Source organism: Hemiscyllium ocellatum, chromosome 1 (genome assembly GCF_020745735.1).
Source record: "Hemiscyllium ocellatum isolate sHemOce1 chromosome 1, sHemOce1.pat.X.cur, whole genome shotgun sequence".
Taxonomy (NCBI): Eukaryota; Metazoa; Chordata; class Chondrichthyes; order Orectolobiformes; family Hemiscylliidae; genus Hemiscyllium; species Hemiscyllium ocellatum.
The window spans coordinates 83,303,497-83,328,530 of NC_083401.1; the positions used below are offsets into that span (position 1 = coordinate 83,303,497).

General features: G+C 41.4%; 1 protein-coding gene across 1 annotated transcript in view; it reads right to left on the bottom strand.

Moving 5' to 3' along the window:
- Positions 1-25,034, bottom strand: part of LOC132811747 (NAD 5'-nucleotidase-like) — a 62,561-nt gene that overhangs the window by 27,448 nt on the left and 10,079 nt on the right. Inside the window, exons 3-5 of the mRNA XM_060822906.1 lie at positions 24,080-24,663; positions 17,321-17,468; positions 1,466-1,631 (exon numbers count right to left, since the gene is read on the bottom strand). Coding sequence (XP_060678889.1) covers positions 1,466-1,631; positions 17,321-17,468; positions 24,080-24,663 — 898 coding nt within the window. The remainder of the gene's footprint in view (positions 1-1,465; positions 1,632-17,320; positions 17,469-24,079; positions 24,664-25,034) is intronic.

Genomic DNA, 25,034 nt, shown 5'->3' on the forward strand with positions numbered 1-25,034 from the left:
CAGAGATCGAAGTAGGGGCGGAGTTAGACGTGGTGACGTTGCTCGACGTGGGGGCGGGGTCATGCGTCGTGACGGAAATAAGCGTGGGGGCGGGGTTACGTGAAGCGACGGGAGATGGCGTGGGGGCGGGGTTATGGGCGGGGTTATGCGTAGTGACGAAAGACGGCGTGGGGGCGGGAGTCAACTATATCACAAACGTGCTATAAGATTGTTGTTATGTAATATATAGCACTTTACATTCCGTTTTGTATCTTTGTACAGAAATACACTGCTTCATTTAATAAAATCTTTGTATGAAATCCACCATACAATTGAGTACTTTGGGACCAGTGACTCTAACTCTATTAGTTTTAAAATAGTCATCGTCCACAAGTTAAAGTTCTAAATTGGGGCGATTTTGATGGTATTAAACAGGAACTTTCACAAGTTAAAAGCTGTTCGCAGGCAAGGGCAATTGGGAAGCTTTCAAAAGTGAGATAACGAGTGTTCAGGGCCAACAAATTCTTGTTGTTAGTCAGTTATATAAACGATTTGGAGGAGAATATAGGAGGCATGGTTAATACATTTACAGAAGATACCAAAATTGATGGTATAGTGGACAGTGAGGAAGACTTCTTAAGAGTACAACAGGTTCTTGATCAACTGGGCCAATAGGCTGAGGAATGGCAGATGGAGTTTAATACAGATAAATGCGAGGTGTTGCATTTTGCTAAGACACACTAGGGTGCGAATTACACAGTTAATGGTCAGACCCTGGGGAGTGTTGTTGAACAGAGAGACCAAGAACACAGGTACCTAATTCATTGAAAGTGACATCACATGTTGTCAGGGTGGTGAAGAAAGCATTTGCCACACTGGCCTTTATCGGTCAAAGCATTGATTATAGGAGTTGGGACATTATTTTACAGTTGTACAAGACATCAGCAAGGCCACATTTGGAGTACTGCTTACAGTTCTGGTTGCCCTGCTGCAGAAAGTATGTTACTAAACTAGAAAGTGTGCACATGGATGTCACTGAGACTGGAACATTTGAGTCATGAAGATAGGCTGGGACTTTTTCCCTGGAGCATAAGAGGCTGAGGAGTGACCTTATCGAGGTTTCTAAAATCATGAAGGGCATAGATAAGGTGAATAATCAAGGTTTTTTCCACAGGGTAGGAGAGTGCAAAACTAGATGGTATAAGGTGAGAGAGGAAAGATTTAAAAAGGACGTCAGGGAAAATTTTTAACACAAAAAAGGTAGCGCGTACATGGAATGAGGATGTGGTAGAGGTGGGTACAGTTACAACATTTAAAGAATTTGAGCAGGTACATGGATACTAAAGGTTTATAGGGATATGAGTCAAAAGCAGGCAAATGGGACTAGCTCAGTTTAGGAAACCTGGTCGGCATGGTCGAGTTAGACCAAAGGGCTTGTTTCCGTGCTAGATGACTCCAAGACCATAAAAATTTCAGAAATACTTGCCTTCCATCAAGTTCTGGATACATGCTGACTCCATTTTCTAAAGCATCCAACAGCTGTTCTGCAGTCACTTGAACAACCAATAGTGGGTCCACAATAGGCAGAACCAACAAAAGATCATGCATAGTGAAGTCACCTGGTGGATGAAGGCGATCTGAACGTAATGTACCTAGAAATTTGAAAACAATGGTTGATTTTATAGATTCATTCTATGGAAGTCCAAAGTGTTTCTATAGTTATGCCAGATTAAAAATTGGTCTGCATGTGTTTTTGCTTTGAAACTTCATGCTATTTCCTGATTTGTCTAAATGTAACATGCAGATGGACATGACCTGTGCTGCTGACTGGCTGTACATTCTGTATGTAGGATTCAACAGGAAACACAGTCATTGACTGCCTGTAACTGACTGCAATTGGCAACAAGGAAAACAGTATAAGGGCAGAGAGGGTGCACATATGTAAAACAGTGATGACGACTAACTGGAGAAGAGGGTCAAGTTTTCAAAGGGTGTCCAGAGGCCACCAAGGTATGCTCTCAGAGGTATTTTGGAGCAGGTCATCTGGAGCAAGAGTTTGGGTGCTGAGAATCCAACAGCTGTATTAGGGAAAATTCAGTGAGATCACATGGGTGGCCATGAGCTGGGAGGTGAATACATCCTCACATAACATCTGCCTACAGCATCACCTACCTCTCATGCTGCTAAAATGAACCATATTGATTATCATTTACCCATTAACAATCCCTACCACTAAGATCTTAAGATAGGCCAGATATGCCAGCTCATCTTCACACTTAGCTTTTGTTGCTTCCAAATACCTTCAACTTTTCAGCCATGATAGTCAAATCACTTTGAGCAACAGAATCACAGATTCAAATTTCTCTTTGCAAGTCAAAATGAAATAAAGTTGAAGGGAGCAAAGCAGAGGCTGCAGGAGTCAAGAATGCCTCCCAGCCTTAAAATAGGAGATTGATCTCAACTTAATATATCTGCAGCATCTGAGTACCTATCATCCAGCATCATCAAAAACAATGAGGGTAGCAGTTTGTTAGACTTCGTCTTATCTCAACTCCTACCTCACACTCATCCCGATATCTCGCATGGTTAAACTGCACATAAAATAACAGGTGTATTGCGATGCAACCCTGGAATTTTCCTGTTTTCAGATACCTAAGGGTACAACCCAACCAACCACGGTTGCCTGAAAGATAAGAGAAATAGCAGACCTCTAATAAGGAAGCAGCATTACTTGATGTGACATTTTCAGTCATTAGTTCAAGTTGCTGTCATTATGAGTCACATGGAAGAAGACTGCAGGGAGAAAGAATAGCTTAGGTGCCAGGTGACAGGACGGTGCAAATGCAAATGAGTCCTGAAGCAGGGATCTCAGCTGAGCACTTCAATGCTCAGCTGAGGACTACAGGAGAACACTGATGAGGGCACAGAGACATTTAGTGAATTGACAAGCCTGACATACAACCACCTGTCACTGTCAAGGAGCACAAAGGGGTCTGATTCCAATGTGGTACATTGGATGGGATCCAAGCTCTGCATAAGCCAATCAAGAACAGTAGTGATGAACAACTATATGAAAGCACTTGTGACCCATCTGAAATGCAGCACTTGCTCTTGCTGTCTGCACAGGTACAAGTTACCCAGCATCTTAGTGGATGCTCAATCTGATGTTCTCAAGTTCATAGCTGCTTGCCAAGGTCTGATTCAGACTGTTGCCAACATGACTGCAGATTACTGCTTAAAAGATTAATCCAGGTTCTTGATGCAGTCCAACAATCTACGCTCCAACAGATTACTAAACTTGGTTTCTTTGAACAGAAATTTCCAAGAGTGGCACTATTGAGCACAAATCTGCTGCCCTCTATTAGACAGCAATCATGCTCCCACTGCCAAAGCTGTTGCTCTCAGCCAGCCATCCCAAGCAGGTGCCTCCATACAGAGATAACACACTCCAAAGTTAGGCATTTTAGGATCAGACATTTGAGGCTATTTTCCAATGCTGTCTGCAGACTTTCACTTGAGTCAACAGATTTCCACCAGTCACATTGCAGTCACTGGGATAATGTCTTGAAGACTAAGGCATAGAACACACTTCCAATATATGCACTTAGGGAATACACAAGAATTTTACAAATCATTATTTTAAATTATTTGTTTTTAGATAAAACATTGGGCATTTTTCTACCTTGCACAGACTTGATGGGCCAAAAGAACTTTTTTTGTCTGTGCTGTAGACCTCAATGGCTATGACTCAATGTTAATCATGGTGGCTTTCATCACAAGACTTTGGACAAGAAAATAGAATGATGGGAAGTATATAGATGGTAAAGTAAGAAACGGGGAAGCCATGGTGGTAATGGAATGTCTTCCTAAGTGAGCCTGATATTACAACACTTGATAGCAGTTAAACAGCTACCATTAAGCAATGATGTTTTATTGAATTCAAATTTAACCATCTGTCTTCACAGAATTTGAACCCATGTCCCCAGAACTTTGGCCTGTGTTCTGGAATATTAGTCCAGAGATACATGTAGTTTGCCTATAATGCTGTAGTTACATTCCAGCAAAACTTCACTTAATAGAAATAATGGGGCCTTTGGGAAAAGCGAGGTTAGGAGCAGACCAGCAAAGAAAAAAATCACTCACAATTGCTCAAAATTCACCCAAATGTCGAATGGAAAATATAGCACAGCCTGGAGGAAGGTTGAAATCATATTTATAAAATGAAACAAAAGTAAATTTAACACAATAAATTTTAAAAATGCAAGAAAGCTGCTCTCTGTACAGTACCTCTCACAGAAAGCTGCTCTCTTGGCAGCTGACATTGGAGCATGTGCAGAAAAGCACGAAGACTGGCACCTACATCGTGCATGCGCAAAACATCGTAGAGACTTTGGCGCTGACATCCCACATGCACAAAACAGTGCAGAGACTTGGGCACAAACATCAGTGCATACACAGAACAGCACTAAGACTGGCACAAACGTCAAGCACTTGCGGACACTGGGGCATGCACAGAATGGTAAGAACATTCGCGTATGTGCAAAAATGGCACAGACATTTCAGCGCGCACATCGGCGCATGCACAGAATGCTGTAATCGCGCTATTGCCAATAGAGATGAGAGTTCTCCAAAATACCGTTCCCTTAATCTTCAGCGATATTATAGCTAAAATCACACTTCCAGAATGTGCGTTATCCGAGAACTACCTGTATTACCACTACTCTACACGACCCTTGATTAGAAGGCTAATCACTCAGAGTCATTGAGTCATATAGATGTACAGCACGGAACAGACCCTTCGGTCCAACTCGTCCATGCTATTCAGATATCCCAACCCAATCTCGTCCCATTTGCCAGCACTTGGCCCATATCCCTTTAAACCCTTCCTATTCATCCATCCAGATGCCTTTTAAATTTTGCAATTGTACCAGCCTCCACCACATCCTCTGGCAGCTCATTCCATACATACAACCCACTGCGTGAAAAAGTTGCCCCTGAGGTCTCTTTTATATCTTTCCCCTCTCACGCTAAACCTATGCCCTCTAGTTCTGGACTCCCCGATCCCAGGGAAAAGACTTTGCCTATTTATCCTATCCATGCCCCTCATAATTTTGTAAACTTCTATAAGGTCACCCCTCAGTCTCCAACGCTCCAGGGAAAACAGCCCCAGCCTGTTCAGCCTCTCCCTGTAGCTCAGATCCTCCAACCCTGGCAACATCCTTGTACATCTTTTCTGAACCTTTTCAAGTTTCACAACATCCTTCCAATATTCCATACAATATTACAAAAAGGTCTAATCAATGTCCTGTACAGCCGCAACATGACCTCCCAACTCCTATACTCAATGCTCTGACCAAACGCCTTCTTCATGATCCTATCTACCTGCGACCCGACTTATAACATTAGATTAGATTCCCTACAGTGTAGAAACAGGCCCTTCAGCCCAACCAACCCTCCGAAGAGTAATCCACCCAGACCGATTTCCCTCTGACTAATGCACCTAACACTATGGGCAATTTAGCATGGCCACTTCACCTGAATTACACATCTTTGGACTGTGGGAAGAAACCGGAGCACCCGGAGGAAACCCACGCAGACACTGGGAGAATGCGCAAACTCCACACAGGCAGTCACCCAAGGCTAAAATCGAACCTGGGACCCTGGTACTGTGAGGCAGCAGTGCTAACCATAAGGAGCTTTGAACCTGCACTCCAAGGTCTCTGTTCAGCAACACTCCCTAGGACCTTACCATTAAGTGTACAAGTCCTGCTAAGATTTGCTGTTCTAAAATCCAGCACCTCATATTTATCCAAATTAAACTCCTGGATGTAGGTTTGCTCGCTGAAATGAAAGATGCATTTTCAGACATTTCGTCACCATACTAGGTAACATCATCAGTGAGCCACCAGACGAAGCACTGCTGATGATTCCTGATTTCTATTTATATGTTTGGTGATGGTCGGTGATGTAATTTCCTGTTATTTTTCTCAGGGGGTGGTCAATGGGGTCCAACTCAATGTGCTTGTTGTTCGAGTTCCGGTTAGAACGATATGCTTCTAGGAATTCTCGTGATACATACAGATAAGGAAAGACACCATTTTGACTGGGACAACACATCGAACCTAGGACAAGCCAAACAAAGGCACACACAAGAATGAAGATGTTACCTAGTATGGTGACGAAATGCCTAAAAATGAACCTTCCAGCTCAGCGAGCAAACCTACATCCAGAACCTCAACCTGAGCTACAAATCTTAAAAATTAAACTCCATCTGCCAATCCTCAGCCCACTGGCCCATTTGATCAAGATCCAGTTGCAATCAGAGGTAACCTCCTTCGCTGTCCACTACACCTCCAATTTTGGTGTCATCTGCAAACTTACTAACTATACCTCCTTTGTTCATACCCAAATCATTTATATAAATGACGAAAAGTAGTGGACCCAGCACCAATCCTTGTGGCACTCACTGGCCACAGGCCGCTCAGTCTGAAAAACAACTTTCGACCACCATCTGTTGTCTTCTATCTTCAAGCCAGTTCTATATCCAAATGGCTAGGTCTCCCTGTACTCCATGAGATTTAACCTTTCTAACCAGACTCCCATCGGGAACCTTGTCGAAAGCATTACTGAAGTCTATATAGATCACATCCACCGCTCTGCCCTCATCAACCTTCTTTGTTACTTCTTCAAAAAGCTCAATCAATCAAGTTCAGAAGACATGATTTCCCATGCACAAAGCCATGTTGACTATTCCTAATCAATCCTTGCCTATCCAAATACATGTCCATCCTGTCCCTCAGGATTCCCTCCAACAACTTGCCCACCACCGAGGTCAGGCTCACCGGTCTATAGTTCCCTGGCTTGTCTTTACCGCCCTTCTTAAACAGTGGCACCATGTTTGCCAACCGGTCTATAGCAAAGGTAAAATCTCCACTGACCTTGACACTGTCCTATCCGTTCTAGTCCAGGAACTCCTCACATACGTTCAAGACACCACCCACACCCTCCACCTCCTCCCAAACTTCCATTTCCCTGGCCCCAACGCCTCATCTTCAACATGGATATCCAATCCCTCTACACCTCCATCAGCCATGACCAGGGCCTCCAAGCCCTCCGTTTCTTTCTCTCCCAACGTCCCCAAAAGTACCCTTCTACCAACACACTCATTCATTTGGCCGAACTGGTCCTCACCCTTAACAATTTCTCCTTCGAATCCACCCACTTCCTCCTGACCAAAGAGGTAGCCAGGGGCACCCGTATGGGCCCCAGCTATGCCTGTCTCTTTGGTGGCGACATAGAACAGTCCATCTTCCGTAGTTACACCAGCACCACTTCCTCCACTACATTGATGACTGCATTGGCACCACCTTGTGCTCCTGCAAGGAGGTTGAGTAATTCATCAACTTCACCAACGCATTCCACCCCGACCTTAAGTTCACCTGGACCATCTCTGACACCTCCCTCCCCTTCTTGGACCTCTCCATCTCTATAAATGACGATTGATTTGACATTGACATTTTTTTACAAACCCACCGACTCCCACAGCTACCAGGATTACACCTCTTCCCACCCTACCTCCTGCAAAAATGCCACCCCGTATTCCCAATTACTCCGCCTCCACTGTATCTGCTCCCAGTTCCACCCCAGAACACATCAGATGGCCTCCTTCTTTAGAGACCGCACTTTCCCTTCCCACGTGGTTAAAGATGCCCTCCAATGCATCTCGTCCACATCCTGCCCCACTCCTCCAACCGTAATAAGGACAGAACACCCCTGGTGCTCACCTTCCACTCTACCAACCTTCGCATAAACCACATCATACGACGACATTTCTGCCACCTCCAAACAGACCCCACCACCATGGATATATTTCCCTCCCCACCCATTTCCGCTTTCCACAAAGACCATTCCCTCTGTGACTACCTGGTCAGGTCCATGCCCCCCCCCCCCCCAACAACCCACCCGTCCTTCCTGGCACCCTCCCCTGCCATCGCAGGATTTGCAAAACCTGTGTCCACACCTCCTCCCTCACCTCCATCCAAGGCCCCAAAGGAACCTTCCACATCCATCAAAGTTTTACCTGCACATTCACCAATATCATTTATTGTATCTGTTGTTCCCGATGCGGTCTCCTCTATTTTGGGGAGAGCACTTTAGGGAACATCTCCGGGACAATCTCCTATACCAATCAACCCCACCGCCCTGTGGCCCAACATTTCAACTCCGCCTCCCACTCCGCTGAGGACATGCAGGTCCTGGGCCTCCTCCACCGCCACTCTCTCACCACCTAATGCCTGGAGGAAGAACACCTCACCTTCCACCTCGGAACACTTCAACCCCGTGGCATCAATGTTGATTTCACCAGTTTCCTCATTTCCCCTTCCCCCAACTCACCTCAGCTCTAAACTTTCAGGTCAGCACTGCCCTGACCTGTCCAACCTGCCTATCTTCCTTTCCACCTATCCACTCCACCCTCCTCTCTGACCTATCAGCTCTATCCCCACCACCATTCACCTATTGTACTCTATGCTACTTTCTCCCCACCCCCACCTCCAACCCCCTCTCATTTATCTCTCCACTCTGCAGACACCTTGCCTCTATTCCTGATGAAGGGCTTTTGCCCGAAACGTCGATTTTCCTGCTCCTCAGATGCTGCCTGACCTGCTGTGCTTTTCCAGCACCACTCTAATCTAGACACAGGTCTACAGTTCCTTGGCTTGCCCTTACCACCACCCTTCTTAAATAAGGGTACCACGTTAGCCAACCTCCAGTCTTCTGGCACCTCACCTGTGACTATCGATGATACAAATATCTCTAAAAGGGGCCCAACAATCACTTCTCTAGCTTCCCACAGAGTCCTAGGGTACACCTGATCAGGTCTTGGGGATTTATTCACCTTTATGCATTTCCAGACATCCAGTACTTCCTCCTGTAATATTTTTCAAGATGTCACCATCTATTGCCCCATATTCTATATCGTCCATGTCTTTCTCCACAATAAACACTGATACAAACTACTTGTTTAGTATCTCCCCCATCTCCTGCAGATCCACACACAGACTGCCTTGCTGATCATTGAGGGGCCCTATTCGCTCCCTAGTTACACTTTTGCCCTTAATGTATTTGTAAAAACCCTTTGGATTCTCCTTAACAGCATTTGCCAAAGCTATCTCATGTCCCCTTTTTGCCCTCCTGATTTCCTTCTTAAGTATACTTCTACTACCTTTATAACTAAGGATTCCTCGATCTCTCCTGTCTAACCCTCAATTTCTCTAGTCATCCAGCATTCCCTACAGTCACCAGTCTTTCCTTTCACCCCAACAGGAATATACTATCTCTGGACACTTGTTACCTCATTTCTGAAGGCTTCCCATTTTCCAGCTGTCCCTTTACCTGTGAACATCTGTCCCCAATCAGCCTTTGAAAGTTCTTACTGATGTCATCAAAATTAGCCTTTCTCCAATTTAGAACTTCAACTTTTAGATCTGGTCTATCCTTTTCCATCACTATTTTAAAACTAATAGAATTATGGTCACTGTCCCAACGTGCTCCCCCACTGACAACTCAGTCACCTGCCTTTCCCTATTTCCCAAGAGTTGGTCATGTTTTGCACCTTCTCTAGTAAGTAGATCCACATATTGACTCAGGAAATTTTACTGTACACTCTTAAATTCATCTCCATCTAAACCCCTAACACTATGGCAGTCCCAGTCTATGTTTGGAAAGTTAAAATCCCCTACCATGATCACCCTATTATTCTTACACATAATTAAGATCTCCTTACAAATGTGTTTCTTAATTTCCCACTGACTATTAGGGGGTCTATAATGCAATCCCAATAAAGTGATCATCCCTTTCTTATTTCTCAGTTCCACCCAAATAACTTCCCTGGACGTATTTCTGGGAATATCCTCAGTAAAGCTATAATGCTATCTCTTATCAAAAACACCACTCCCCCTCCTCTCTTGCCTCCCTTTCTGTCTTTTCTATAGCATTTGTATCGTGGAACAGTCCTGTCCAACCCTGAGACACATTTCTGTAATTGCTATGATATCTCAGTCCTATGTTCCCAATATGTCTGGAGTTCATCTGCCTTCCCTGTTAGGCCTCTTGCATTGAAATAAATGCAGTTTAATTCATCAGTTCTACTTTGTTCTCTGCTTTGTTCCTGCCTGCTCGGACTGTTTGAGTCACTTCTTTTCTGAACTGTACCAGTCACGAATTGATCTCTTTCTTCGCTATCTCCTTGGTTTCTCCCCACCCCACCAGCAACCTTAATTGTTTAAATCCTCCCGAGCAGCTGTAGAAAATCTCCCTGCCAGTCCCTCCTGCTGATCCCTCTCCCCTTTGAGAACATTCTGCACCCTCTCTGAGACATCCTTGATCCTGGCACCAGGGAGGCAACACACCATTCTGATTTTTTCACTGCTGGCCACAGAAACGTCCATCTGTGTCTCTAACACAATCAATCGCTTCAAGCCTGTCTTGATATCAGAAACTTGGCTGTTGGTGCTACATTCCCCTGAAAGTCCATCACCCCATTTCCTAGAACAGCATACTTGTTTGAAATGGGAATAACCACAGAAGACTCCTGCACTACCTGCCTACCTCTCCAAACTTTCTTGGAGTTAACCCATCTACCTGGCTGTATCTGCGGCTTTTCTCCCTTCCTATAAACTGCCATCCATCATACCCCATATATTTTGTAAATTCCTCACTGCCTCTAACTGTCGCTCCAACCGATCCATTCGATCTAACAGTATTTACAACTAATGACATTTATTGCAGCTATAATCCTCAGTAACCCGTAAACTCTCTCGAAACTCCTACATCCAACAAGAGCATGTCACTCTACTAAAGGCCATTTTGCTCTTTCCAATCTACAGACCCAGAAAATAGCACCGTCTTATTGCTCTACAAAACACTGCTCCAGGCTAACTTAATACTTATATTCTTAAAAATTAAATCTAGAGATAGCTCCCAATAAAAACATAATCAAGAAAAAAACCCACTCTACTCACTATTGTAGATTTACATCAAGGCTATACTTAAAATTAATCACCTGTTTCTGTGCTGTGGCCTCTCCTAAACAGGTTCCTCCAAGATCAGTTGTGAATTTTGCTGTTTGGTAAGTTTTCCTAGACACACTCCAATGTCCAGCGATACATAAATTCAAACAGCAAAGGCAGTGACTGCGCAGATTCACTGCTGTGTCAGTTAGCAGTGTAGGTTTCTCTCTCTCTCTCTCTCCCTTACAGCTCACGTGCTCACTGCCTTTGTCTTTCTCCCTTTTGAAAGTGCCATTGTTTTCCGAAGATCCAAAGCAATTGCAACAGCACATACAACTGCAATTGCTACTCCTGGAAATAGAGGAAATCCAACACCTAAAATATCTCATAAAAGTAGTAGCTGTTCTATCTATAAATGTTTCCTGTAGTCCATCTTGAATTACTTCATAGATAAGTAAAGCTAAGCCTTTCAAAATTAACATGATGTGGAAAACTGTGAACTATGAATAATAGGCCTCATGGAGGATAAGGTTGTCTTGCTAGTTCTTTCCCCTTTGTCCTCTCTGAAGGCAACGGCATGTGGGGCAATATGGTCCCAAAGCTATCTGTAAACATTCAGAACCACATTAAGTGCTTTCCTTCCCCAACCGGAGGGCAGATAATGAATCCGGGCAGATAATGAATGCCGGCAGATCAATGATCATGCAAGCAAAATAGCTTATAACTAATCCTGCTCTTAACAACTAAAGTACAGTTTCAAGTACACAACAAAAAACAGGTATTAGGAGTAGGATTGCTAACCTAAAATATTCTATAAAAATTTTAACTGCCAAGGAGAAGTGGTTTCATGTGCATTCCAAGTTAAGGCTCCAGAAAATGGTATTGGGCTGTGAACCTAGCATAATCCTGCCCACTTCTGGTCTGACCCAGGTAAATGTGGAGGTAAATTTGGAGCCCATGTGGTACTGTCAGGAATATTAAATGAAATATTCATAGAGGTAATTCACAAAGTGTGAATTTACAGAGCATTCTGACTTTAACAGTGTTCCCAAGATGTGTTAGACCTCATCAAAGTCAACAAGGCAGGGTAGGAGATTCAGCAGTTAAACCAACATGCTGAGAAGCCTTTAAGAATGAAATTGCAATGCTTGTGACAAGTCTCAATAAAGGTTTATGCTTCCAGGATCCTCTCATGAGAGTCTAAATTAACTGCTTTGAGTCATTTCTATCTTTTCTTTTGAAGTACTTTCAACTACTTTAATCTAAATTCCCTGTGGTCAGCCTTGATTGCATCAGGAGAGCAACTTACACAACAGTAGCATGAACCTCTGATGAGGATCAAAAGTGGCCAGCAATTCAGCAGCACCAGGAGCAGCAATACTAACAGCAACTGACTTCTTCAAAGCCATATGCACTTCATAAGGGAATGGACACAGCTGCAGTTTGAAGGAGTTTAAATAGGTAACTTGGAATATTCTGTACACTTTTAACATCATCATGGCTTATCAGTTTATTCCACAATCCCTCTGAATCCCAATAAACTTTCACCCCCTTGTTTATCAAAGATCAATCAACTTCTATCTTTAAAATTCTACTTCCATCAACTTTCTAGGAAGAGTGTTCCAAAGAATCTGAATTTTCAAGAATGTTTTGAAAGCTTGAAAATTGCAGCTATGTTCCCTTTAGGAGCCTGAGAGGTGACTTAGTTGAGGTGTTTAAAATACGGACATTTTTCATGGGTGGATTTTGCTGGATAAGGGGACATGAACTGCCCATCCCCAACTGCCCTGACAGCAGTTAAGAGTCAACCACAAGAATCAGTCACATGTAGGATGATAAAGATTTTCTTCATTAAAGAGTATTTAGGAAACTGATGAGTTCTATGACAAATAACACTAGTTAATGGTCACCGTTATGCTAGTTGTTTTTATTATTGAATTCAAACTTCACCACCTGCCATTGTGGGATTTAAACCAAGGTTCCCAGAATATTAACATGGGGTTCTGAATTACCTGTCCAGCAACATTATTACTATGCCACTGTCTCCCTTAGGATAGAGTGACCAGTCATCAGGAAACACAAATTTAAGCTGATTGGTAGAAGGTTTAGAGGGGACATGAGGAAAAATCATTTATCCAGAAAGCGAAAGGGGTCTGGAATTTGCCAGCCAGTTGGTGGTTGAGACAGAAATCCTCAACTCATTTAAAAGGAATCTGGACCTCAACCTGAAACAAAGCACTACAACTTGAACGGTTGCAGACCAACTGCTAGAAAGTGGGTTTTGAATGGGTAGCTACCTTATTCAACCTTAAAGCCAAGGATTGCCCTTTGAAGGCATGGTTGATAACTCCTGCATAGAATGCTATCTGTAAATGAGATAACAGGATATAACAGGAGCCAAATAACCATGAAGGTGACCACAGAATCAGTCACATAGAAATGCACACTTCAGGAAACTTGACAGATCTGGAGGCATAATTGATTATGCCATTCTAAGAATGTCCATTAATGTTGTAGACTGCTGTGCTCATCACATCTCACTGCACAAAGGAGTGGAGCTACACAAAGAGACACGTGCAGAATGATCTTCACCCAAGGAGGAAAAGAAATGTTTAAATACAGAGTGATCAGAAATCCTATCACCTCCTTCAACTGTCAGAATCCAATGCTGTATTCACACCATTTCCTACTTTTAATAATTGCCATACTATTGACCTTAAGACCACTTTCCATGGCAAATGAGTAATGCAATAAAGGAGGAGTACAAGTGGCTCGCTCATCGATATAAACATGAACACGACATGAACATGAATACAAAAACATTGTATGCACACCCAAGCAAATCCCCCTAATACAACTAAAAGATCTTTCTTATCCACTTTCTATTGCTTCTTTGTGGTGTAACCTCAGCTGTTTCAGTAGAATTGTAAGAAAGTTTGATCATTCCCCTTCTTTGAAAAAGGGAAATGCTCTTGGTGGAATTCCTCTGGGTTTTGGAGCACAGAAAGCAGTTCCCTACCTACTCATCCCACCCAACCCAACCAATTTGTCTGCACCTCTACAAAAAACAAACCCAGACATCAGGTTGCAGGCAAAATGTACGGTTCTGCAAAATGTGTGGTTCTGTTGACAGGGTGGTGTGGGGTAATGTTGGTTGGGAGTGGCAGTACCTTTAGACAGATCCCGCTGTCATGTACTCTTTCCAAATTTTCCTTGTTATAATCTATATGTACTTTCCCTTTCTAAGAGAAATAGAGAGCAGTTGGCTGCATGGCAGTGAGGTTCACATCTTATTAAAGCAAAACCTTTATACCATCCCATGTCGAAAGGTGTGGTGCTGGAAAAACACAGCAGGTCAGGCAGCATCCAAGGAGCAGGAGAATCGATGTTTAGGACATAAGTCCTTCACCATTCCTGACGAAGGGCTTACACCTGAAACAACGATTCTCCTGCTCCTTGGATGCTGCCTGACCTGCTGTGCTTTTCCAGCACTATACTTTTCTACTCTGTTCTCCAGCATTTGCAGTCCTCACTTTCTCCTTTATAGCATCTAATGTCAAGTAGCTAGCAGAGTTTGCAAATCATGGACCAGCATGCACCCAGTGGCCTTCGTGTCTGCTTCTCCATCTCTATGCTTTCAACAGAGGTGGATATCGGTGCACCCATGCTTGAGACAGACTCAGGTGAGTCACTTTCTCAGGGCATGTACTATCTATCTCTGGAAATTGTGACAAAAATACACACATTTCCCTTTTCACGATGATTCCGGAGACTCAGCATGAATGTTCAGCCGTGTGAAGTTAGTTCTGCATCTTACAATGGAACCTTTTCAATACCATCCATATCTACAATACCTACACTTGCTATTTGAGATTAGTGCCTTATTACTGTAGTTATCTCTGCTACAAAACCCACAAAGGTATGAATATCTGAACTTTTAGAGGGTGCGTAAGTTATGTGTCAGTGCATCCTCAGAGTGTTCACCTTGCTCTGAGAACTCCTTAGCATGCTCCCTAATCAGAATCTCCATTCCTTCTAAAGGTCATGTGGGAGATCAAAGAAATGAGATATTGCTGAAGTAAGGAATGCATTCAAACTGAACATTGAGATATCATGATTTGCCAACTTAGTGCTAAAATCATTTCAATACGAGTGAGGGTTAAGTGTCAAGTGACAATGTAAACTTCAACTCTGCCATTAGGTATAGGAGTCACCCTTATTTCTCCATTGCTGATGCCTTAGTTATGTGCCAACTTGCTGACCTCCAAAGTGTCCTCCTCCACTGCAGTTAGATTTGCTATGCAGGTCCAACCTCAATTCTCTCCCTGGAATTATGCACTAACAATCCCTACAGTAACATAAATCAGAGAAATTTAAATGTGAGAAGTGGACTATGTGTTGGGAATGGAGAATATGGATGGGACGGGGGAATGGCGATCATTACAGGATGCAAATGGCATGACAATGAATGTTGTTAACTGTTCAGCTGGAGATATGAGGAGTATGGAGAAAAAGGAATGCATAAAACTGCAAGGTTTGTTAGCCAAAAGAATATTGTACAAAAGAATGCTTGGGAGGTCGAATGAACGTCACCTGAAAGTCATATATGCATTGAAACATAGAAAATAGGAGTAAGAATAGGCCATTCAGCCTTTGGAGCTTACTCCTTCATTCAATATGACCATGGCTGATTATCTAACACAATAATCTGTTCCTATTTTCTCCCCATATGCTTTGATCCTTTTAGCCCTAAGAATTATATATAATTTCTTCTTGAAAACATCCAATAATTTGGCTTCTGTAGCAGAGAATTCCATAGGTTACCACTCTCTGGGTGAAGACTTTTCTCATTTCAGTCCTGAATGGCCCACTCCATGTATCATTAGACTGTGATTCCTGATTCTGGACTGGCCGGTCATTGGGAAGATCTTATCCTCTCTACTGCTGTACAAATTTTATAGATTTCTAGGAGATTCCCCCCTCATTCTTCTAAACTCCGGTGAATAATGTCGTAACCAATTCAGACTCTCCTCGTATATCTGATCTGCCTTCCCAGGAATCGGTCTGGTGAACCTTTGTTGCAATCCCTCCACTACCAGAACATCTTCCTCAGGTAAAAGGAGAACAAAACTGCACCCAGTACTTTACCGTATGAACTCACAAGGACCCTATACAATTGCAGCATTCCTCTCTAGAATCTCACCATGAAGGCCTACATATCATTTGCTTTATTTACTGTCTGCTGTACCTGCATGCTTAGTTTCAGCAATTGGTGTATAAGAACACTCAGATCTTGTTGTACCTCCCCCTTTCCCAACACCATTCAGATACCATCTTCCTGTTTTTGTTAGCAAATTGGATCACCTCACATTTTAATCCTACAATCTAGCACTTGGCCTATTGCCTTGCAGATTACAAGGATTTAAATGCAAATCCTGATTCCTTTCAAATGTGTTGAGGGTTTCCACTTCAACCACTAAACTGAGCAGTGAATTCCAGAAACGTACTTTTCCAAGTAACAGTTAATCCCATCTCTCAATAATGATTATTTAGATTGTCTACCAAAAGGACTAAAATTATTTGGCTTATCCCTCACCCATTTTGAATAGAAGTGCAGCATTCACAGACCTCTGATCATCTGGTACTTTGTCTTCTAGTGAGGACCAGAAAACAATCCTCAGAGCAATTGCTACTTCCTCCCTGGCTTCATTTGACAGCCCAGGATACAATTCATCTGGGCCTAGTTATTTATCCACCTTCAAGGTTAATCCTCCAGTATTTCAAGACTGAAGAAGAGTCATAATGAACTTGAAGCATTAGAGTGGCTAGGCAGGACCTATTTCCATTAATAGAGCGATCAACAACTCAGGCTATAAATGTAGAAGAAATTGATCAGAGGAAAATTGACCTTTTTTTCTCACCAAGAGGATGCTGGGGTCAAAAACCTACTGATATAAAGGTTGGAAAAGGTAGCAACACTTAATATATTCAAAAATGGACTTGGAAATGCAATTTCACATTGGATGCATGTTTCTGTAATGTACATAGCTAATTCAGACTAATATAAAAAGTTGCTCATAATCTTCTTGACTTCACCCAGTCCCTGAAAATCATAAAAGAATAGGTGTCTTTATTTCTATTTAAAATTTGAAAATTTAGCAAACTCAGCACACAAGTTGTTTCATAACCTTATAAACTGGCATTACTGATGCTAAGTAGCTGGGATAAGACTGCTAGCCATGTAGATCTCAGCTTCTCAAATCAACTTAAAGCAAGAGCTTAGTTGTTTCTACTATATTATTTTAAATAATGGTAGTTAGAAAGCTATATACCTGAATTAAGTAATGCCACATCAGCATGAGTGGCTTCAAGCATGGCATTGGTAACAAGATTCCCTAGACTGCTCTCTGATTTTCTTACTGTAGTAAAACGTCCATCCAGTTCTACCTCGATCTGACAGAGCACTTCTCCTAATAGGTGCTGAACAGGTAAAGAAAACATTTCTTATTTGTTTTGTACATAACTAATGCTCTAGTAAATTATAACTTGCACCTGCATTGAAGCAAATCTCAGTTTATATTAACATATGCATTAATTCTAATAATTATAAATTAAGAAATAATTTCAGACATGTTCATAATGTAAATCATAGACAAAATCAAACCACCCATAAATTAGTTAGAGCTTTCTACTAGTAAGATGCTAACAATGGCAAAAAGCTCCACAAATGAGCAATCTATACCTTAAAGACAGATTTACCAAGAATTTTGGGATCAAAACGATGCATAACCATTTACGATACCAAATAACAATAGATGGTCTTTTAGATTTCACAAAAATGTCCTTCATTCAAAAATTGCCTAATCAGGTATGCCATGTTTCACGTTCACACACCATCCTCTACATACTGTAAGGAGGTCCTATTGGTTCCAGAGAGACAACCTCAGTGTTTGGGCTGACAATAATAGAGCCAAGTTCATCCTCAGCTAATGAGACTAAAGCACTAATATTCATTTAAGTTCCTGAAAGAATATTTTAATATTGGTCCATGCTAGCATACCTAAAATAATTCCAATAATATGAAAATGGAGCATGATACTTAATTGTTTTAACATCTACCATATTTTCAAAATTATATTAGTATAGACACATGCACCTATTTGATGCAAAACATTCTACAAAAGCTATTCTTCTACAAACATAATATCCCTACATACAGCAGGAAGTCCATGAGTATGCTGACTCTTTTTGAATAATTTTACAACAGCCAGGATTGCACCAAAAGTCTGATAATTGTCTTCAGCACCTTTGAGCTAGGGAGCAGAAATCAGCCTGGCCACACACTTTCACTGTCAAGTTCAGAATAATGGTTATTTAGGCAAATTATATACCATTATCATCAGCATGTTCAGAAAAGTAAAAAGGACAATGGGGATGGGGAGAGCATTTTTAAAAAAATATTATTCAAACAATGAATTCAACAGTTGCCTTGGGCTGCTTTCTGCATTCCAGGTTTGAAACAGAGGAAACACCAAAGTGGGATTTCAATGGCCATAACTGAGCATTTAACTGGTTGGCTCTGTCTAAAAATAAAGTATGCACAAAGTCCTGGCCATCCCCAAACCTGCAGAATCAGAAAGAGAGAGTATCTCCACCATAGCAAAAAATGGGCCTGCAGACATAAAAGAAGAATAGAAATGTCATGCTTTGCATTACATCAATCCTCCATTCTGATTTTATTAAAGCCATGTTTGAAAAAAGGTGACCATATTGAAGATTGCTTCTTTCTGGTACTATCAACTTTAGCATAGTCACAGGGAAGCCAATAAGGCACTAACTCACCAAGCAAAATGACCTTTAAATGAATGTTTCCTACCAGCAAAAGGCAGGTTTTAGGGTCAAAAGGTTGAGCTGGAGCAGATTGATTGGAAACACAGTTTGGTAGATGAAACAATAAATGAAAAATGGGAGAATTTTTTTTAAAAATGACGAATAGGGCGCAAGCTAGGTACACAGCCATGGGAAATAAGTATGTGGTATCCAAAGGTAGAGTACTCCAGATAATGAAAGTAGTGATAAGAAAATAAGGGATAAAACAGCAGCAGATGGTGTATATTAGCATGTTAATAGCTATAGAAATCAGGAAGAATTTCAGAAATGCAGGAAAGAGGCTAAGGCTGGAATAAGGAAGGTTAAGAGAAACATGAGGAAATGACAGCAGGCTGCACTAAAACAAATAGTAAAATATTCTTCAAACGTGCAAATGGTAAACAATTAGTGAAGGAGTGGAGTCCATAAAGAATAAACAGGGTAAGCTGTTCATTGAAGCACAGGGTATTTGCTTTGTCTTTACCAAATTAGAAAATGGTGACACTGGTCCAGTTAAAAATGTGGGTGTTAAGCAACTGAGCAGTATAGTGATGGACAGAGAAGAGGTGCTAAAAAGGCTAGTAGCACTCCACATAAAGAAGTCATCAGAACTGGATGGGATTCGTCCTCGATCGGTGAGAGGGGTAAAAAAGCAATTTGCAGGGCTATTGGCAGAAAGTTTAGTCCAGAGGAAGACGAAGGATTGCAAATGTGACACCACTGTTTATGAAAGTGGCAAAAGGATAACCCAGGAAACTACAGACCTGTCAGCATAATGTTAATCTTGAGAAAACTGATGGAGGTCATAATATGGGACAAGGTAAACATACACTTTACAACAAAAATATGGATAGGTGTCCCTCCAACAACATTAGAAACGACACCATCCAAGACAACACAGTTCGCTTGATTGGCATCACATCCACAAAACATCCAATTTCTCTTCCACTGATACACAAGATGCACTGCAGAAATCCAAAGACCCTGAGACAGCACCTTCCATTGACCACTGACATCGAGACATACAAGGGCAGTAAATACATGGGAACATCACCACCTGCGGGTTCCGCTTGAAGCTACACAACAAAAATAAATGAATACTTGACGATCAACATGGCTTGGTCAAGGGTAGGTTATGTCTGACAAATTTAATTGAATTCTTTGATGAGGTGGCACAGGCAGTGGATGTGGTGGTTTTCTTTATTCTTTGGCTGGCCAGCATTTTTATGACCTATCCCTAGTTGCCCTTGAGAGGGTCTGGTGAGCTGCCTTCTTGAATTGCTGAAGTCCAAGTGCCAAAGGCTGATCCATAATGCCTTTAAGGGAGGGAATTCCAGGATTTTGATCCAGCGCCAGTGAAAAACTGCAGTATATTTCCAAGCAAGTGTGGGGAGTATCTTGGAGGGGAACCTGCAGGTGATGTTCCCATGTATTACCTGCCCTTACACTTCTCGATGTAAGTGGTCAACAGATTGGAAGGTGCTGTCCTAGGGGTCTTTGGTGGATTTCTGCAGTGCATCTTGTAGATAATACACACTGCTGCTAGTGTGCGTCAGTGGAGAAGAAATTAGATGTTTGTGGATGTGATGCCAATCAAGCGAACTGTGTTTTCTGGATGATGTCAAGTTTCTTATGTTGTTGGAGGGACACACATCTAGGCAAGTGGGGAAGTATTCCATTACACTCCTAACTTGTACCTTGTAGATAAGTGGACAGGCTTTGGGGAGTCATGTGGTGAGTTACTCATCACAGTATTTCCAGCCTCAGACATGCTCTTGTAGCCACTATGTTTGTGTGATGAGTCCAGTCAAGTTTCTTGGTGAATGGTAAGTTCAAGGGTGTTGACACTGGGAGAATTCAGTGATGGCAACACCATTGAATGTCAAGGGGTAATGATTAGATTGTCTTTTATTGGAATTGGCTATTACCTGGATTTTGTGCAGTGCAAATGTTGTTGCCACTTGTCAGACCAGGCCTGGATATTGTCCAAATAACATTGTCCATATTGTTTCATTTGAACGTGACTGCTTTAATACCTGAACAGAGCTAAATGGTGCAGAACATTGTGCAATCATTAGTGAATATCTCTACTCTGACCTTATTATTGAGGCAAGGTCATTGATGAAGCAGCTGAAAATGGTTGGGCCAAGGACACCAACCTTCAGAACTCCTGCAGAGATGCCCTGGAACTGAGATGACTGACCTCCAACAACCAGAACCATCTTCTTATGTGCCAGGTATGACTCAGACCACTGAAGAGTTTGTCCCTGATACCTATTGATTCCAGTTTTGCTAGGCTTCCTTGATGCCACACTCAGTCGAATGCAGCTTTGATGTCAAGAGCTGTCACTCTCACATCACCTCTGGAATTCATCTCTTTTGTCCATGTTTGAACCAAAGCTATAATGACTGCTGTGTAAGTTGTATAATTGAATTTTCAGAAGGCATTTGACACAGTGGCAAATCCGAAATGCTTAAGATTAATGGATCCTTGGCAGCATGGATTTGACGTTGGCCAAAAGACAGTAAACAGAGGGAGGTATAAACGATCATTTTTCAGACTGGACACAAATTGAAAATGGTGTTTCCCAGGTACTAGTGTCAGGATTCTTGCTTTTTCTGATTTATGGAAACAATTTGGAGGTGGGTTGAAGGAAAATTCTCTAAATTTGTAGATGACACCAAGCTCGGGAGAATAGTGAATTGTGAGGATGATGCTGGGTGACTTCAGAGGTATACTGACAAGTTAGCAAATGGACAAAGAATCTCAATGCAGACAAATGTGACATCATGTATCATAGAAGAAATGTGGAGAGACAATTAAGGGTAACTTTGAGGGGATTCAAAGGCAGGGGAACTTTAGGGTTCATATGCATAATTCTAGGAACATAGCCAGGCAAGTTGAAACAATTAGTAAGAAGGTTGATAGGATTTATAAATAGAGACACAGAGTATAAATGTAAGGAAGTACTGCTATATCTCCACAAAAAACAATCATGCCATCTTTGGAGTACTATGTTCAGTTAAGGATGAATGTTAATGCCCTGGACAGAGTGCAAAGCAGATACCATGACTAAGGGATGTTAGATTTAAGGAAAGATTATAGAAATTTGGTTTATTCTTCTTGGCGTAGAGAATACTAAGAGGTGACCTTACGGAGGTGTTCAAAATTCTGAACAATTTTGACAGGGTAAAGGAGGATATTCTGTTTCCACTAGTTGGGATGTCAGTAATTATGGATCACTTTTTCAAGGCTGTCATCAGGAGAGCTAGGAGTGAGATGGGGAGATTTGTTAGGATTTGGAATGTGCTACCTAGGAGAAAGGTGGAGGTGGATAGCATTGGAGGTTTCAAAAGACAGAGCTAGATGTAGATTTAAAAGTGATTAATTTAGAGGGCTACAGAGATGGGACTAGAGAATGGGACTAACTGGACAGCTTTCAGGAGCTAATACAAACATTATGGGTTGGATGGCCTTCCAACTGCTGAGTTCCTACTGCAAAATTGAAGGAAAAGTGAGTTCCTGGTTTTGTCAAGAAGTCTGGAAAAGAAACCTATTGCGTGTCTAAGAACAACCAACACCCTTGCCCTCAACACAATCACTTTGTCTACCGGAATCTTATTAATTTTCCAAGCCAAGACAAATATTACATAAGAAAAGTTGTCCGTAAGATTCTGAAGCTACAAATCAAAAAGTTATAAAGCAAATTTACAAGCCAGTGTATTGTTGCAAGAGAAACCCAATTTAGCATGATGAAAAGCAGCAAAAAGTATTATCCTGTCACTTCGGATTTCTGTGGGAGCAGGTTTGGGACAGCACCAGTTTAATGTGTACAATTCACAGAGACAGCTAACAATTTAAATAATCAATTATGTCTTTGAAAGTCCATTGTGATAATTCAACGGTTAGAAACCTGGAGTACGAAGAGCAATGTAAAATTGCAGTAATTTCTTAGTCTGCATATGATCTCTGGGTGGCTATTGTTTTAATGAAGTTATTTTGGATAACTAGGGTATCTTTGGAGAGCTGAGTGCTGGGGTGCATTTTTAAGTTGTGGGACTAGTTGTCCTTTGGAATTGTTAAGTGTATATGAATTTGCCCAAAGACTGCATAAACTCACTGGAAATCGTCAAAGAATATTAAATATAAATATTTGTTTTCATAAGAGACTTGCTCAAGAAATTTTAACGTTTTGATTTTTTTGGCAAATTAGAGTTTTGTTTTTAAAGAATTACATTATTTTATGTCATCAGTATGGTTTTGTCAAGTTTACACATTGTGGACAGCTGTTGAGTCAGCACGCTAGTGGAAGGGAAAGTTGGCTTTGGACCGTAAAGGGACAGGGTAGTGGGAATATGGGTACAGGTAAGCACAATTTCCAAGAAGGTCTAGAGTGGAGATAGAGGAAAATAGGGTGCATTAAGGGGTATGAAGGGACATGGGGAGTCATAGACTGGCATAGAGGATACTGACTTCATGGTCCATGTGGGTGAGATCGAGAGGCAGTATATGAGGTTGCATGGAGTGATGCGAGTGGTGAAGGTTGGAGGGATTTTGTTAATTCTTATAAAGCGGTAGTACGGCACCAGTGTATAGAGGTGGTCCTTCTACCCAGCCATATCCACAGATTGCAGTGTCCACTCCTCCTCCATTCTCAATGCTAGGGTGAAAGATTGGATGCAATGGAGCTTGGCCTAGCTTTATGGATCATTCCCAGCATATCCAAAAGCAATACATCACCTACCTTGACAAAATTCAACACCAATGTACACTTTATGCAAGATTTTTAATAATGCATTGGTATAAATCTATTGAAATCTCTGGAAAATCAATGCTCCTAACACTGACTCCAAGAGTCCATGGCATCCATTTCTAAATTTTCTCCAATACAAGCAAACCAGAATTAACCCTTTGCTTCCCATCAAACAAATCTCTATCCTTCCAATTTTTCTGTCTGGAACACTTTTTTAATGCTCTCATTGAATTTTCTATATTTTGGCATCATCCAGAAGGAAATTTTATTGAAAAAATAGTCTTTAGCTTTGTCTGATAAAATACTACTTTCACTTTGTAGTTAAGCATGTAGATGTTCTGTGCAAGAATATTTCCTATCATTAACTAATACTGATCCATTTTCTGAACACTAAAGACAGTTGTAACATATGTATACCAGCTAAATAGATGGAAGCAGTTCATAAGATAATTACATTGGCTAACATACCTCCAGATTAAAAGTAAACTCTTGGACAATGTTGTTCACAAGGATGTCTTCCTCCAATTCTTTTGTAATTTCTATCTTCTGAGTAGTACACTGGTAATTATTCTCACCAGTTCTTGTAATATCAACTTTACTTAAGCTTCGAAAATCTGATCCACTTTTGATAATAAGAGTACCATTAACTTCTTTGGTGCCATAGTCATGATCATGCCCTCCTAAAATCAGGTTCAATCCATCAGCACTCCTTGCAAGTCTAATATCATTACTCCATTTCATATGTGTCAAAGCAATTAGAAGTTCTGCACCTTTGGCTCGAAGTTCTTGAGAAAGTTGGTCAGCAACAATGACATAATCAATAAAGTTCACACTTGACTTATCAATAGTAGCCAAAGTATCAATCCATTCTTCCTCCACTAAGCCCATTAAGCCAATTTTTAAACCATTCCATTCTATTATCTTGCTTTGTATGCCATGCCCTAGTGGCTCAGAAGTAAATAAATCATAGACATTGCTGAGCAACCAAGGAAAATTCATCTCAGATATAACTTCCTCCAGTAGGTCAACTCCAAAGTCAAATTCATGATTTCCTGTAAGCAGAATATATTGATGTATTTCTGATATTGTCAGATACTCAGATTTATCAAGAATATTAGATTCAATAACCAGATAACTTATAAAACCTTGCAAATAGTTCCCCTCATTACTCATGTAAGGCAAATAAAAATGCAGTGACAATAGTTATTACATTACATTGAATAAAATGTATAAATGCTAATTTCAACAGGAGAAGTTAAAGGCTACCAACTTAAAATTAAATTTAATTTACTTTATATATGCTTTCAACTGATTATCAACAAATTTTAAATTGTTTCATTCTCCTATTTTCCCTCCCTAAAAATATTCTAAAATAGCAAAAGTCAGAACTGTTTGGCATCAGTGACCAAAGTGCTTTTGTTTG